Genomic DNA, 16,466 nt, shown 5'->3' with positions numbered 1-16,466 from the left:
AAAAACTGAGGAAGTGATTCTACAAATAACTGAATCCATCTCATACGAATATAAATTATAAAATTATAAATGAATTCAGATGCTGCTGGCAGTTTAAAATTCGTGCTTTAATATTTTTGAGAGTTAATCTTGAAGTACAAAAAACAGTTGCAATAATTATCGGGAGATGATATTGAATAGTAGAAATCTCTGCATTCTTAATCAAGGATTTCGGGTTTGAATTCTAAATATGGGGCGGTAGAAATCTTTTTACCTTTAACCAGAGTCTCGAGCTCGAACCCTAGATATGGAGCACTTTAATACAAGACAGTTACAATTTTTTTTTTTTTTTGGCAATGTGTTTAGACTAGTGAAGTTTGTATTGGTTAAAAAAGAAAGTGCTCATGCCTTGAGCATAAAGGGCTCAGGTCGCATGCTGTTAAAGGGGATTGTAGCTTTTACGGCCCACATTATTTTTTGGATAGCAAAAGCCCACTTGTTTTTTAAACCTAAGACTAAGGCCAATAAACACCAAATATTTCAAAAACCAACGTCTCTCTCCTCAAGAATTCAAATTCGAAAATATACACTCTCACAGGCTCCACTTCCCTCTCTCTTCGATTTGTCTTCTATCTTAGAATGGCGACTGCTAATGGTTACTTGACTACACCCACAAAAACGCCATCATCAACGTCCTCATCCAAGAAACATCAACAGACCCCAAACTCCACGACGTCCTCAACCTCCAGATTCGAGGCCTACAATCGCTTACAAGCAGCCGCGGTTGCCTTCGGCGAGAAACTCCCTATTCCTGAGATCGTAGCCCTCGGTGGCCAATCGGATGGCAAGAGCTCGCTTCTTGAAGCACTACTTGGCTTTCGCTTCAATGTCCGCGAGGTCGAGATGGGGACCCGCAGGCCCCTTATTCTGCAGATGGTCCATGATCCAACTGCTCTTGAGCCCCGTTGTCGCTTTCAGGTCCATTGTTTTCGATTTTCATTTGTAGATTTTGTGATTTCTTGTGTAGGTTTTAAATGTTTGTAGCTTTTGGATCATGGTGGTTTAGTGCATTCTGAGGAATTCTTCAAATTGTTATTTTAGGGATTTTATATTTGCAATTTTATGTTTTTTATTATTGTTTGGTTTCTGAAAAATTACAAATTGGTTAAAAAGTTGTAATATGTTCCAATTAAGCCAACAAAGCTATATTCGTATTGGATCCTCAGCTTTTGGTGGTATGGTCTTTTTATTATTAATATTGCTGTTGTTGTTGTTTTTTTTTTTTTTTTTTTTTTTTTTTTTTTCCGACAAAATATTATTATTATTATTATCATAATTACTGAAAGCTGAAAATTAAAACAGGAAGAGGATTCTGAGGAATATGGGAGTCCTGTTGTGTCAGCATCAACAATTGCAGATATTATAAAATCACGTACAGAGTCACTCTTAAAAAGGACTAAAGCTGCTGTTTCTCCTAAGCCAATTGTGATGAGAGCTGAATTTGCACATTGTCCTAATCTCACCATTATTGATACTCCAGGCTTTGTCCTTAAGGTCTGTTTTTTATTTTTAAGTTAAAAGAGAAAAGAAATTCTACAATATATTATCTTTTTTAATAACTTTATCGTTCCAATGTTGTTAGTGATTTGAAATTTTGTGGGCAGGCAAAGAAGGGGGAACCAGAGAAAACCCCTGAGGAAATTCTTTCAATGGTGAAGTCCTTGGCTAGCCCTCCTCACCGAATTCTTTTGTTCCTTCAACAAAGTAGTGTGGAATGGTGTTCATCTTTGTGGTTGGATGCAATTCGGGAGATTGATCCTACATTCAGAAGGACAATAATAGTTGTCTCCAAATTTGACAATCGGCTCAAGGTACCTCTAGATTCATCTTGTAGCGTATTCGTAAAAGTAGTGCAATGGAAGTGCATTGGCGACTGAGACAATTTAATAATTATAAGTATTTATATACTATAATACAAGAAAAATGCAACTTGTCTAATTTGTTGGTCATTAAAACCATCTTTATGTTAATATTGTGTAATGAAATGACGATTATTCTTGTTTCAGAGAACATAATATAGTGACCTGCTTAGTTTAACTGTCTTAGTGTGCAATTGGAGATCATTCGATTGTTTAAGTTAAATGGCTGAATAAAGAAATCATTTTCCTTGGTGTGGAACTGTATTTTAGAAACTTAACTCACACATTGAACTGTAATACTTGATTCTGAACCAAAGAGTTTCAACTATTGAAGGAATTTAGCGACCGATGGGAAGTAGATCGTTATTTGAGTGCGAGTGGGTACCTTGGTGAGAGCACTCGCCCATTCTTTGTGGCTTTACCGAAGGACAGAAGCACCATCTCAAATGATGAGTTCCGGAGGCAAATAACTCAGGTGGATTCAGAAGTCCTACGTCATTTACGTGATGGTATTAAGGGAGGATTTGATGAAGACAAGTTTAGGCCTTACATTGGTTTTAGCAGTTTGAGGGACTATCTGGAGTCAGAGCTGCAAAAGAGATATAAAGAAGCTGCTCCAGCAACACTAGCTTTGCTTGAGCAGCGGTGTGGTGAAGTTTCCAATGAGTTGGCCAAAATGGATTCTAAAATACAGGCTACTTCTGATGTTGCTCATCTGCGCAGATCTGCAATGTTGTACACAGCTTCTGTTAGCAATCATGTGGTAAATAATTTGGTTTGATCATTTTGCAAATTGTTGTAGACCATAAGTAACTTTACATCAGGTTAGACAAATTGTTATTTCACATAATATTTTATTTTCAGTTAGTTACAGGGTGCTTTCATTACCGTTTATCAAATATTTCTATTGGGAATTGTCTATTTCTCAATCAATGATATTTCTATCAAATTTATTTTATATTATTGTTCAGCACTTCCCAATTCTCTATATCAATCTCGGGCTTGTTCTTCAATAATGAGTTGTTGCTTAACATGAAGAAATCAATATATGTTTTGTATTTGTCTTTTCATGATGCAAGAAAGTCCATAGTTGTAAAGTTTGCATTGAATTGTAAATTCTTTCCTCGGTGAAGGGAGCTTTGATTGATGGAGCAGCGGATCCTGCACCAGAGCAGTGGGGGAAAACAACAGAGGAGGAGCAGTCAGAGAGTAGTATTGGGAGTTGGCCAGGTGTTATTGTCCACATAAAACCTCCTAATGCTACGCTTAGGCTCTATGGAGGTGCTGCTTTTGAGAGAGTGATACATGAGTTCCGGTGTGCTGCATATTCCATTGAATGCCCAACCATATCTAGGGAGAAGGTATTTATTTTTAATTTTTCCTCGTAATCCAATTTAAGGTAGTTGAATTTGATAAAGAGTGAAGTGGTAAATTACTCATCCTTCTTGAAACAGGTGGCAAATATATTACTTGCCCATGCTGGCAGAGGAGGGGGTAGAGGTGTAACAGAAGCTGCTGCAGAGATTGCTCGTGCTGCTGCCCGGTCATGGCTTGCTCCTCTTCTTGACACTGCCTGTGATCGGCTTGCCTTCGTTTTGGGGAACCTCTTTGATCTTGCTCTGGAAAGAAATCGTATTCGTGACTCAGAACGTAAGACGTTTTCTCAAACTAAGTTGATAATTACATTTCATTCTCTCTTTTTTAGTTTTCTGTAACAAAAAGTGCATGTGATATGGACTGGACAATGAATAATCATCTAGGGGGTTGTCGCACGACAAGTTGTGCAGCGAGAAGCCTGAACTTGCCTTTTTGTGTGTAATTCCTGAGAATATGATCAGCTTTCACCCGAGTTTAAATTTCTAAAGTTAGCCAGTGGAATTCCGCTGATAATACATAAAATCCAATGACAACAGTGGATATTTAGTGCTTGGTTTCTTCTCATTGTCCTCCCATTCTAATCCAATGATATGACATCTTCTGCTCATGTTTTAGGGACCGCATTTGGAAACGCATTAATCTTTGTTGCTTGCAAACTGTGACCTACTTTAAAAATTTTGCAGATGCAAAGAAAAATGGAAATATGGATGGCTATGTTGGCTTTCATGCTACCTTAAGGCATGCTTACAATAGATTCATAAAAGACCTTGCCAAACAATGCAAGCAATTAGCTAGGCATCATCTTGATTCAGTTACGAGCCCATATTCTCAGGTCTGTTATGAGAACGACATTCAAGGAGGCTTTGGCATGAGTACGGCATCTATCTTTAAATTCAACCAAGCATCCGCTGGTTCATTTTGTTTTGAGCTATCAGATGCCAGGGAATCATCCCACGATGAAGCAATGAGAGAACAAGAGAACATGCCTCCAGAAAAGAATGCACAACAGCAAACCACTCCAGGAAAAGGTACAGGAGCTAGAGAAGCTCTCAAAGAATGCCAAATGACTGTTCCTGAAACCCCATCTCCTGACCAACCATGTGATGTGGTATATGGTGGGGCAAAGAAGGAGCTTGGAAACTGCATTGAAGCTGGACCAAGAAAGCGGATTTCAAGAATGACAGGAAATAACAGAAATACTGAGCATTTAAGAGTTCAAAATGGCGGTGGTCTTCTATTTGGAAGTGGAGATAGTGATTCAAGATCTTGCTCAGCTTACTCAGAAATATGCTCATCTGCTGCACAGCATTTTGCACGGATACGTGAAGTTCTTGTTGAGCGAAGTGTGATGTCAACCTTGAACTCTGGATTCTTGACCCCTTGGTGAGTTTCCTTTGTCTGCTGAAATTTATTTGAATCTGAATGATTATATACAAAATGCTTTGAAAAGAAAATGCACGGTGAGTGGTGAAATTGACAAGCGTATCCTAGTGCAACACACACGGCAGATGAGGCTGCCATCTAAATATTGAACTTTTATCTTGACCATTATTTAGAACCTTCTAGAATTGTATATGATTTAGTCAATAGTCACCTCAACATCATTTCTAGAATAGTATATGGCACTGAATTCCTATTTCCTGCCTGTGTTTTAATGATCAGTTGATCCATTTCTAAATCTAAATGACTCTCATTTTAACCTCTTCTCTTTCATTCTCTGAGCATTAGGGAAGCCAAACAAACTTCAAATTCCATCCAAAAAATTTCACCTACTTTTGTTGAAGTTTGTTGGTCTAACTATTTTGCATTATGACTGCTATTCTTTCCCTATCTTGTTATTGTTACTTGTTAGCATTCAGTTTGTTTTAGAGGAACTGACTGGAAAATTTTCACTTTGTTCTGCTCCATATAGCCGGGATCGTCTTGTTGTGGCACTTGGGCTGGATTTGTTTGCTATAAGTGATGAGAAATTCATGGACATGTTTGTTGCACCTGATGCAATTGATGTGCTACAGAATGAGAGACAATCTCTTCAGAAGCGCCAGAAAATACTGCAGTCTTGCTTGAATGAGTTCAAAAATATTGCTAGGGCTCTTTGATGGCAGCCAATATCTATAATGATAAAGTGAAAAATGCTTCACTTCTGGTGAACATGCAAGTTCTCAAGCTTGTTGTATAGGCTAGCATTTCATTATGTGAAACATTTTATGCCTGTAATATTTGCAAAAGTTTTCTTTTTGCCAATTGTTTACAGAATATATTTTAATGATATTTTATTCATAGCTCGATATACATAACAGTAACTGTTAAAGTTCACATGTTTATATAAACATTTATATTGGAAGCGCTTAATATTTTTCTTTTTCTTTCGGATTTTCCTACGAGTATTCTGAACTGTTTGGATGTAAAACGGATCTCGTTTCGGTATTCATGAATGTTCTTTCTTATAAGTACTTTCCTATAGGTCGAACCTTCTAACTTCAGATTGTTTGCTTAATTCAAGCGTGTTTTACCAAGAGAATTATCGTTAGTGTGCTATATATAGAAGGAATGAAAATCTCAAACTAAAAGGAAAAAAAAATAAATAAAAAGAAGCATAATGTAAGTGTGGTTGTGATGGCAACTCTTGATCCTGCTAGTTAAAGTTAAGAAGTTTTCATTCTGAGAAGACAACCTAAAATATTCTCTCAACTTTAGTTTGGTTTTAGTGACGATTGATGATTCACAAACGTACATAATGCTTGTAATTTGAAGTTTGATTCTCTTAATTTTGTGCTCTGGATATATTCTAAAATTATGGTTCCAAGTTTTGATTTGATGGGTGCCAAAAAATGAAAAATTCATATGTTTCTCCAATATGCTACAGATTTCGGGTGGTTGAAACCTCAAACCAATTTTATGGTTATGCCTCAAATTTAAACCATAATATCAAAAATCGAACCAAACCGTTATATATAATATATAATTTTCTTTTTTGAACTTTCAAATTATCAATAATGGAAGAGCTATTTTCAGTCAAAAAAAAGCATGACTGTCTATTAATAATGGGGGTCGAAAATACAGAATATTATTTTATATCTGTTTGCTGGTCGTATTTTCAATTGTCAAAGTCCTCCTGCCTTAACGCCGGATGACGAATAATATTTATTTTTCTTTTTTAAATAGAAAAATATTTTTTTTTTCTTTTTTCTAGGTTTGTTCACAATCTTTTTTATTTTTATTTGATATATATATATATATTGCCATTATTTGATGGTCTTCGTTTGACAACAGCTCATTTGAAGATTAAAATATTTACATAGATTAAAATAACAGTTCGACTTCAGTTGAAACCAAAAGAAATCAAAACGATAAAAAATGTGATCAATATTTTTAAACCGTAATTGAAACCTTGTGCTCTCGGTTCAATTTTAGTTTCTATTTTTTCAAATTAAAGCTAATAGTTTCAATTTGAAATCATAAAAAAAAAATTGTAAAATTAAAAACTATTAACGAAACTTTCAATTGTTTTCCACTTTGTTATAATTTTTTGAATAAATGTTAAGATTTAATATAAATTCATTTAATTTTCTCAATATTAAAAATAAAAAGTGGTTCGATTTCATTCTTTTTGGTCCATTTTCTTCATTTTTTATAATTTTTCTATTCAATAATTTCATACATGTGATTGCTTAGGTTTAAATTTTGGATTATTCTCTCATATCCATCATTATTGATTAGATCTTCATAAATTACAATATAAATGGTTAATTTCTTGTGGTTGAAGTTTTTTTTTAAAAAAAAAAAGAAAATTAAACTAGAAATTTCACTAAGAGAAAATTGTATATGGATATGAAATACAGATCAATATGTTTTTATATTTTTGTATAGAAAGTTTAATAATAAACCACTTATACAAAAAAAAATAAAAAATATAATTTTGATTTGAAATATCTGATCGAGTTGACAGAGCATAATATTTGTTCAACTCCATGATCATTGTTCAACTTCATGATCTTTCTACAGATCCGATTTGATTGCCTTCAAATTTCTTTCTTTTATCGAGAAGTATATCTGCGTTTTCTTCTGCATAATTATCCAAATAATGAAAGACGCTAGACAAAATCACTATAATGGTGATAACAATAACTCAGAACTAAATCTGAAAATAAAATCTCGATATATGGGTGATAATAAATCATAATATTTGGACGACAATAATTCAGATCTGTATATAGATCTAAAAATTATTTGCAAAAAAATAAAAAGCAAAAAAAAAAAAAAAAAGGGAAGGGTGACCACCGGTGAGAACTCACCAACCCGTTGAAAAAAGAGAGAGAGTTTTTAGGATTTTAGATTTTGGAGAAAATAGACTGTATCAAAGATTTTAGATCTTCAAATTCATATAAATTTCTTTTATTAATAGAATTTAATATTATAGATATTCGATAGTTTAAACTCTTTCATGGGCATGGAATGCAGTAAGTATTCCAAAAAGATAACGTTGTAAAAAAAAAACATTTTCATTGTCGGATTAATTTTTACTCAAAAGATTAATCACTTTTGTCAAAATTATAATTTTTATTTTTATGAGAATATTATGATGCAGTTATATTACATTCTTTTTTTAATAAATTGTCAACTCTCTTTAAAATAAATTAATCAATAGAGTTGCACATCAAGACATAGCCTAATGATAAATGCATATACAATTTGACAATTGATCCAGGTTCGAATTTCGCTTCCCCTAATACTAAAAAAAAAGTAATCAATAAGTAATTAAAACTAATTAACCAATTATTGGATAAAAATTACTTAATTTGACTACATTGTCACATTGCAATCATTATCTCAATAGTATTTTTCTTTTTTTAAGAATATCATTATCTAAGATTAGTTTAATAATTATAGGCCAAACTTGAAAAAGAGAAATCTAATATTGAAATTATAGAAACCAAAGGGGCTTATAGTTTGTAGTTGGGATCCAATAAAAGAGAAATTCAAATAACGTATTATAACAAAACACTTGAAAAATATGTAAATAAAACTATAAAAAAATAATTATAAAGAGCGGTTCAAGTGATAGCTGATAAAGCAAATATTATATTAAAAATCAAAAATTTATACGATTGATTAAATAAAAATGTAATTAATACTATAGGGCCACTTTGATTTTACCTTATCATATGATGATTAAAAATATAATTTCATAAAATTATAAATTATGAAACAATAATTCTTATTTTTGTCTTCACTTGTTTGGCATGTGCAAAAATTGAAAATTTCAACCCTAATAAGTAATTAAGAAGCATTCTTCTCTCGAGCCTACAAAAGTTAGGGATAGAAAGTCTTTTAGGGCACAAATTTTGTCAAATAGTCTTTTGGAGGTTTTGTTTAATTATTATTACTATCATTATTGAGAGCAACCCTAGGAAAGGAAGTGTAGGAGTTGTAGCACCATATCCCATTTATTTGTGGCTTTCAATTCCTCTTTTATTTGTGGCTCAGTTGTCAGCATGCCGAACTTGTGGAAAGAGTTCTCAGATTTGATCCCTATAAAATATACATGTAGAGAGGAGCGAAAAACCTTAACTGTGACTAAGTCCGAACCTGATTTAGTCGGTCTCTAATAATAGGGTTCGAATACCGATGATATAAAAAAAGTAATTTCTTTCTTTTTTTTTTTAATTTTTTAAAATACTACCTTTGGAACAATATGATAGGCACCGATGGACCTAAAATCTAAGAAGGGCAAAAGGGAAATAGCTAAATTGAAAAAAATTATTTTTTCACCGTATTATAAAGAAAATAAAATTAGACTTATTTTATCACCAATTTAAATCCAAATTCTACACTCTAACTCATTTATTTGTCATCGAAAAATAACAAATTATCCCTTATTTTGCAATTATTTTTTTATACTTGTGAAAGAATCAAAGTCCAATACTAATCCCTTATTTGGAGTAAATAAAGTTGATTAAATTTTATGGAATTTATTTATAAAATCTAATTAAATTTTTGTATTCGATATTAAAAAAAATAAGAAAATCCTAGGAATTCAATTCTATAGATTTGAATATAACTAAATCAAATTGTACAAAACAATGTCGAATTTTTAAATGAATTTCACAAATTTTAACAGCTCAAAATTTTATGACAAAATTCTCCATTTTCCTAACCTTCTAAAATTATTATGTCAAATATATTTTAAGAGTAAAAGCAAATAAATTTTTAATTTCTAAATTTATTTCAAACAAAAAAAATTCATTTACAACCAAATTCTATAGAATTTATTTATAAATGAATTATATATCTTGATTTCATTTATCTCAAATGGAGCGCAAACCACTCACTTCTTGTAATTTCTCTTTTCCATCGCTATCCATTTTTTTATTGTAATGAAATATTTGTACATATTATTCAATAATGCATGTTCTATTTTTATATGAATTTGAAAGAAAGTATTAGAAATATATTGAACATTAATTTTAAATGTTATTTTTTTAAGTTAAGTAATTTAATTTTAAATGTTTAATAAGAAAGGAATTTTAGAATTTGAATTTTTAATATCTTATGTTAAAAAACATAAACTTATAATCGCTATTTTATTAATTAATTTAATAGCACATGTCAATTTCAAAAAAAGAAATAAAAATGTAAAATAAATTAATTAATTAACAAAGTACACATATTTCTTGTATGAAAGATGTGCCTAACATGACTAGAGCGGCTATGGTGGTGTCACAAATTAAAACTAAGCTTAGCGGACCCTACAAAGTCAAAAAAGAAATAAATAAAAAAATAAATAACAATAAGAGTCTTGAAAATGAAAACTATTTTTTTAAATAAAAAAAATGTTGGCAGTCATAGCATAAGAAGTAACAAAAACCACCTAATACTTTTAATTAATTAAGAGATTAGTCAAGCCGGCCAACAAAAGTTTATTGGTAATTCTTAATTGTTACATTTATTTATTTATTTATTATATAAAATGTTATCTTACATATTTTGCTTTCTGGTCCAAATAACTTTAATTAATTATATCATAGATTAAGAATATCGAGCTTATTGCATGGTTGGAATTTCCAAGAAATTTTTAATAATTAATCATAATTGAAGATTATGAAGCATGATGGGAATTCTAGTTTAAGTTATTTGGTAATTAATTGATTGAATGCATATATTAAATATAGTAAGAAAATTAAGAAACTAAAATTTAGATAGATTGAATTTAAGTGATGAAATTTAAATAATCATGCATTCATCGTATTCTTTTATTTAGTCGACAAAAAAAAAATATAATCAATAACATTAATAAATTTCATCGTAAATTCAATTTCATCATTTTATAAGAGAGAAAAGTCATATATCAGAGACTAAGTTTTTAATTCTAACGGTTTTTTGTATTTAAAATGGTATTTAAATTACGTAATTTTATGTTAAATGCATCCTTTAATTAAATTCTATAAAATTTGTGAAATTTATAAAATTTCACATTTTATTAATCCAAACAATTATTTAAATTCTGATAATTAATTTCTTTCTTTTTAGAATTTATGTTATACTAAAAAAATTTTAATAATTAAGTAAGAAATTGTGGATGGAGTGGAGAACCTACTATAGCTTTATAACATAGTGGTAAATCCAATGAGATGAATATAATAAAAATTACCATCTCCATCTTGGTTGGTCTAATAGTTGAATTATTATAATCATGCTTTCATAAATATAGACATATACTATTGAAATAAAAAAACAAGATATGTTGTTGGGTCTTGTAGATAACATTTTTCAATGCAATATATTATATAATGAAAGCAACTAAAATTATATTCTAAAAATAACATTTTAAAAAATAAATTAAATAACATATTTTATAGTTTGTCTACACTTTTCTTAAATTAATGTCAAAGAAACATTTTTGTTGGAAGATTTTGGGTACTGCATGGAAAAAGAAAGAAAATGTATATATTATATATATGGATTGATTATTACTATAATAAATAGTAATAGACTTAATAATATTAATTACTTTTAATATCATTAGATACTTATGCTATAATGTTTTATAAGAAATGTTAATTTGATGGCGTCATTAAATTATGTTTTTTTCATATAACTTCAATCTTTAATGTTTATTAATATTAATTTTTTGTCTTTGATGTTTACACGTACGCATTGCTGTAGTTTCACAACCATTGATTTTGATTTTAAATCCATTAGTTCTTATTATAAGAAAGATGGAACTAAAATCGAATTGTTTTTAAGTGGTTTTTAAGATAATTTTAGAACCGTTCATTTTAGTTTCGTTCCGATTTAAAATCGAAATTAGATAACATTTTTTAAGCTTTTAAACTTTTTTTCTAAAGTTTTGTATATTGAATAAATAATAATAATAATAATAATAATAATAATAATAAATATTATTGCAAAACACTAACTCAATTTAATAAAAAAAGTCTTAGAATTTTTAATTTTAAAAAAAACATAATAAAAACAAATCAGGGGTTTTTTTTTATAATATTTCTTTTTACTATTTCAAACTGGTACCACTAATTACAAACCTAATTATTGTTCTGGTTTCAAAAAATGAAGAATCGAAATTATATATTAAAATATAGTTGCTTTTACGATTTGAAAATGAAACCATTGACCACGGTATGATGTCAATTTTGACCAATTTAATTTTGATTTGATTTCAATTTGAGACTAAATCACGATCATTTCTAGCTTCGTGCAAGACAAGAAGGACAATTGCTTTGTAATTCTTGGAGTTTAAGTTAGTCGCATGTGAGAGGAGGACAATTGCGTTGCAATATATGGAGTTAAAAGCTTATTGGTTTTTATACTACGACAATGTTTTCGGTTTGATTTCAATGTTTCAAATCCTTAATATAATTTTTTGGAAAAAATACATCACGATCAATGTAATTTATCAAATACAACTAGCATGTTTCTATCATTTTAAAAATAGACTAAAACATCTTTATATTTTACTTTCGTCAGACTATAAAATTCTTCTGTCTAATTTTTACATTTTTTTTTTCCATTAAGTACCTTATGAAATGACGAAAATATCCATTTTATTTTTAAAAACATAGAGACATACTAGTTGTATCAAACCATATGGACCATATTGTAATTTTCTGGTATAATATTTTAGTATCTTTCGTTTAACCTATATATTTTCTTGTTAACTTAACAGAAAAAATGCAAAAATTGGACAGAATGATCTGATAGTGTAACGGAAACAAAACATAGAAAGAAATGATATATTTGAAAAAAAGACAAGAACGAACTAATTGTATTTCACAAATCATATATATATTGTAATGTATTTTCCCCTAAATTTTTGGTTTCACCCATGGAGGAGATATATATGATCTCTACAAGCCAAATGTCCCATTGCAAGTTGAAATATTACAATTATGAAGATGGCAAAGCAAGTAAAGAGGCATAGTTAACTAAGCCCTACCTAAGGGAGAAAAAGAAAAAAAAAAACAGCAAAATATTCATTAATCATGAACAATTTTTTGACATTGAAATATTATCTACAAACAGAAAAAGAGTTACTCTAATGCAATCATGTATATCTTCAATGCATCTAATAATAGATATGGTGAAAGATCACGTAACAATATAAAATTTTGTTGTCAATGGTTCATTTCATGTTTGTCACTTGGACCTACAAATCAGGTAATATTCATCCATTATCCCTTTTAGATTTTACTCTCTGTCTTTTCCTTTAATTTTTATTTTATTTTATGTCTCTTTTCTTTAGGTAAGGCTTAATTTTCTTGGTTAACAACCTAATATTATAATAATTCTTAAAGTCGATTAGTAAATCTTAGTGTTTTTGTTTTTAATTATGTAATTTATTAGATGAACAATTGTTGGTGAAGTAATGAGATTATTCTATTGGTTGAATATATAATTTAATCCCTGAAATTTAACCAAAAAAAAAAAAACTTGCGACACTCTGAACTTTAAAATCAATATAGTTGTACTCGAAACTTTTCTTTTTGTAATAACCTCATACCTCGTCACACTAGAAATAATCATTTTTAAGGTTTTTATTTTTATATGTAAAATATTAATTTAATACGTGGTTAGCATAACTTTTGAAATAATAATTTTAATATTTTTCAACTATCCAACAACTATTTAATTGATTTAATTTTATAAATTGAAGTGTTTAATAAGTCAATCAAAGTGTTTAATAAGTGCAATATTATAAATTAAAGTGTTCAATAGGTCAAAATAAAAGTTGAGAGTGCCACGAGATTTTTCGTGAAAACTATATGGATGGTTTTATGTATTAGTAATTAAAAGGTCACACATTTGAATTTTGTAAACAATCTTTTTTTTTTTTTTTTTTTTGTTTATATCATAAATGTTCTTAGCCTATTAGGCTAAACATACTCCTGCATGCATTGTGTTAAGTCCGCAAGGGGAAACGCTGTGGCAAGGCCAGCACACCTTAGGCAAATCCCACATCGGTTAAGGACGGGGTAAACGATCTATACATAAGAGGGGTAGCTTCTAACTTGGTTAGCACGCTTTTGGGCGGGTTGCAAAGCCTGCCTGAGGGACAAATCCGTGAGGGTTGCAAAGCCTAAAACAGACAATACTGACCAGGTCAGGGCTATGACAATTGGTATCAGAGCCGGCCCTGTGCCCTCTGACCGGTGGTGGGGCAAACCTCAGCGAGGACGCTGAGTCCCCAAGGGGGGTGTATGTGGCAAGGCCAGCACACCTTAGGCAAATCCCACATCGGTTAAGGACGGGGTAAACGATCTATACATAAGAGGGGTAGCTTCTAACTTGGTTAGCGCGCTTTTGGGCGGGTTGCAAAGCCTGCCTGAGGGACAAATCCGTGAGGGTTGCAAAGCCTAAAGCGGACAATACTGACCAGGTCAGGGCTATGACAAACGCTTTCAGCGGAAATTTTTTCCATTCACAAAGATCATGCTCATAATTTAAAGTCAAAATTTTTTTTTTTTTAAAGAAAGGAAAATCGTTTAACTTATTCTTACAAGTTATACAATAAAGGAAAACTTATTTTTTTACATTTTTTTTCTTCCCATAATCTTTTAATTTAGAATCTTCTGCGCTCGTATTCAGAGGTAAAGGTACTGGTCCAGAGAATTTTGCATTACAGAGGATTCAACACATAAACTTAACCATGGTAATCAACCCCGTTCTTTGCCATTGAGCTACTCTCATTCGGATTGAATTAAATAATTATTTACAAGAGATATTAACTTCTTTTCAAAATAATTTTTTAGCTCATAGAATATAAATTGCAAAATCTATACTATCTATTACAATTGATGTCGGAATTTCCTTTACTCAACTACGTCAGTTTGAACTTGGAAAAGAAGACGAGTAATGCTTAAATTAGCATATGGGTTTAGAAGATTATTAGAAGCACAGAAAAATAGAATGCTTACCTGATTTTTTTTAATTATTTTAAATAAATCCAAGAGTTAAATTGGATTAAAAGGTCAAAATCTAATATTTTTGATCCCGCTAAATAAGTTTAAATGCTAAATTGACCTCTATTTCTAATCAGAAATACAGTTGTAATCCTTATTACTAGATATGAACTGGAATAACTTTAACTTCTTTTCCTATTTGTAGAACATATCTTTAATATAGGTCAAATATTAATAGCTCGGATGTTCACATCCACTATTAATAGTCGAACCCTAGTTATTTCTAAATATATCAATTATTAAAAATTAATTTTTTCCTAATTTGATTCAAAAGTTGCCATTAAAAATAATAATAATAATAATAATCTCAAGATTTATATATATATATATATATATATATATATATATATATATAATTGGATATTAGCATATAATGACAAATTCAGTGAATTGAATCAACTTGCATGATACTATAAATGAATAGTTGCAGTTAGCATATATGCCATCTGATTAATAATTGTACATATTTAATAATTAATATTCATATCAGCCACACCTTTTGCAGGTTTCTTGCTTAAGGTTTAATCAAATTGTATTTTTTTTTTTTTTTTTTTACAATTAAATGCTAATTAATGGCTTTTTTCATTATAAATGGAGTTTGTTAAGAACTCCACAAACCAGACATAATCATTTTGGCTCTGAAAGAATATGTTATCCCCTTTTTAGCCGCAATAGTGTCTAATGGAGTTTTGGCCCCCACCCCTTCTCTTTCTTTTTTTTTTTCAAAAGAAAATTCTGAAATATTTTTTTTTTCTATATAAATGAGTATTTGATTCTCATTTCCATATTTTGAATACAGAACAATGTTTTAAAAAACTAACTAAATTCCATTATAAAAATTAGAATCTGACCATTGCTTTTAATGGTTCCATACACTAATTATGGAATCGAACAGATTCATCTAAAAAGGTTATTTAAAAAAATTAACTTAAATTGCTAATCATTCTTTAACTCATTTTATAAGATATCCAATAGATTAAGGGTGATTAATAAAGATTAAGTTATATGTATTGATTTTTTTTTTTTTGTTTATGCCCGATTATGTTTATAATCTTTTTGGATATAAGACTTATCTCAATTCGAGATTCGTAATTATCTCTTCCCATTAACAAAGAGTTGGGTGTCAAATCACGTTTAATTTATAATTATTTTAAAGTGTAATAATCCAGCTAACCTATTGAATTTTTTTGCTTAATTGTAACCGAAAAATATTATTCTATACAAATGTAATTTTTTTTAAAAAAAAAAAGTGCATTCAATTAGGGTTCGAGCGCTAAATCTTTCGGTCTACTAAATAAAAACTTATTGATTATAATCAATAAGATATTAATTAAGGTGATAACCGATTTCAATCTATCATGTGATTAATCAAGTTGTTACAATATTTCAACTGTTTTCCTCAAAATGTGGCTCAACTTACTTCTTTCTTTTCAATGTAGGTGACTAATCTTATCTGCTCTAAAAATGTTAGAGGTTGTTGTACAATGAAACCCTAGCTATAATGCATCAATAAGGGGATCAATTTTTTTTTTTTCCAACCGTTTCTGAAAGAACTCCTTAAACTTATTATTTTAAAATATTATTAAGCTTTATTTGTAAATATATTTTTAATTTCTGACTGAAGGTGGTATTTCTGTAAAATTCTTTCAAAAATAGTAACTCCAAAGTTTATATGGAAATACACTTTATATTAGTTCATCCACTGTCTATTAAT

At 29.9% G+C, this 16,466-nt stretch overlaps 1 protein-coding gene across 2 annotated transcripts; it reads left to right on the top strand.

Annotated features, from left to right (window-relative positions):
- The first annotated feature begins 510 nt into the window (after positions 1-510).
- On the top strand, positions 511-5,627 carry DRP5A (Dynamin related protein 5A). 2 transcript variants are annotated; one of them, XM_012237338.4, is made up of 8 exons: positions 516-957; positions 1,342-1,533; positions 1,644-1,850; positions 2,233-2,661; positions 3,032-3,259; positions 3,353-3,548; positions 3,959-4,658; positions 5,188-5,627. In XM_012237338.4, exons 1-8 carry the CDS (start codon positions 619-621, stop codon positions 5,372-5,374), a joined length of 2,478 nt encoding a protein of 825 aa, XP_012092728.1. In that variant the 5' UTR covers positions 516-618; the 3' UTR covers positions 5,375-5,627. The 2 variants fall into 2 exon arrangements, with proteins under 2 accessions (XP_012092729.1, XP_012092728.1); XM_012237339.4 differs by lacking the exon at positions 2,233-2,661 and having other exon boundaries at positions 511-957.
- The last annotated feature ends 10,839 nt before the right edge of the window (positions 5,628-16,466 follow it).

Source organism: Jatropha curcas, chromosome 7 (assembly GCF_041381405.1).
Source record: "Jatropha curcas cultivar XTBG-Jc1 chromosome 7, XTBG_Jcur_1.0, whole genome shotgun sequence".
In the NCBI taxonomy this organism is placed as follows: Eukaryota; Viridiplantae; Streptophyta; class Magnoliopsida; order Malpighiales; family Euphorbiaceae; genus Jatropha; species Jatropha curcas.
This window is presented reverse-complemented; position numbering and strand designations above follow the sequence as displayed.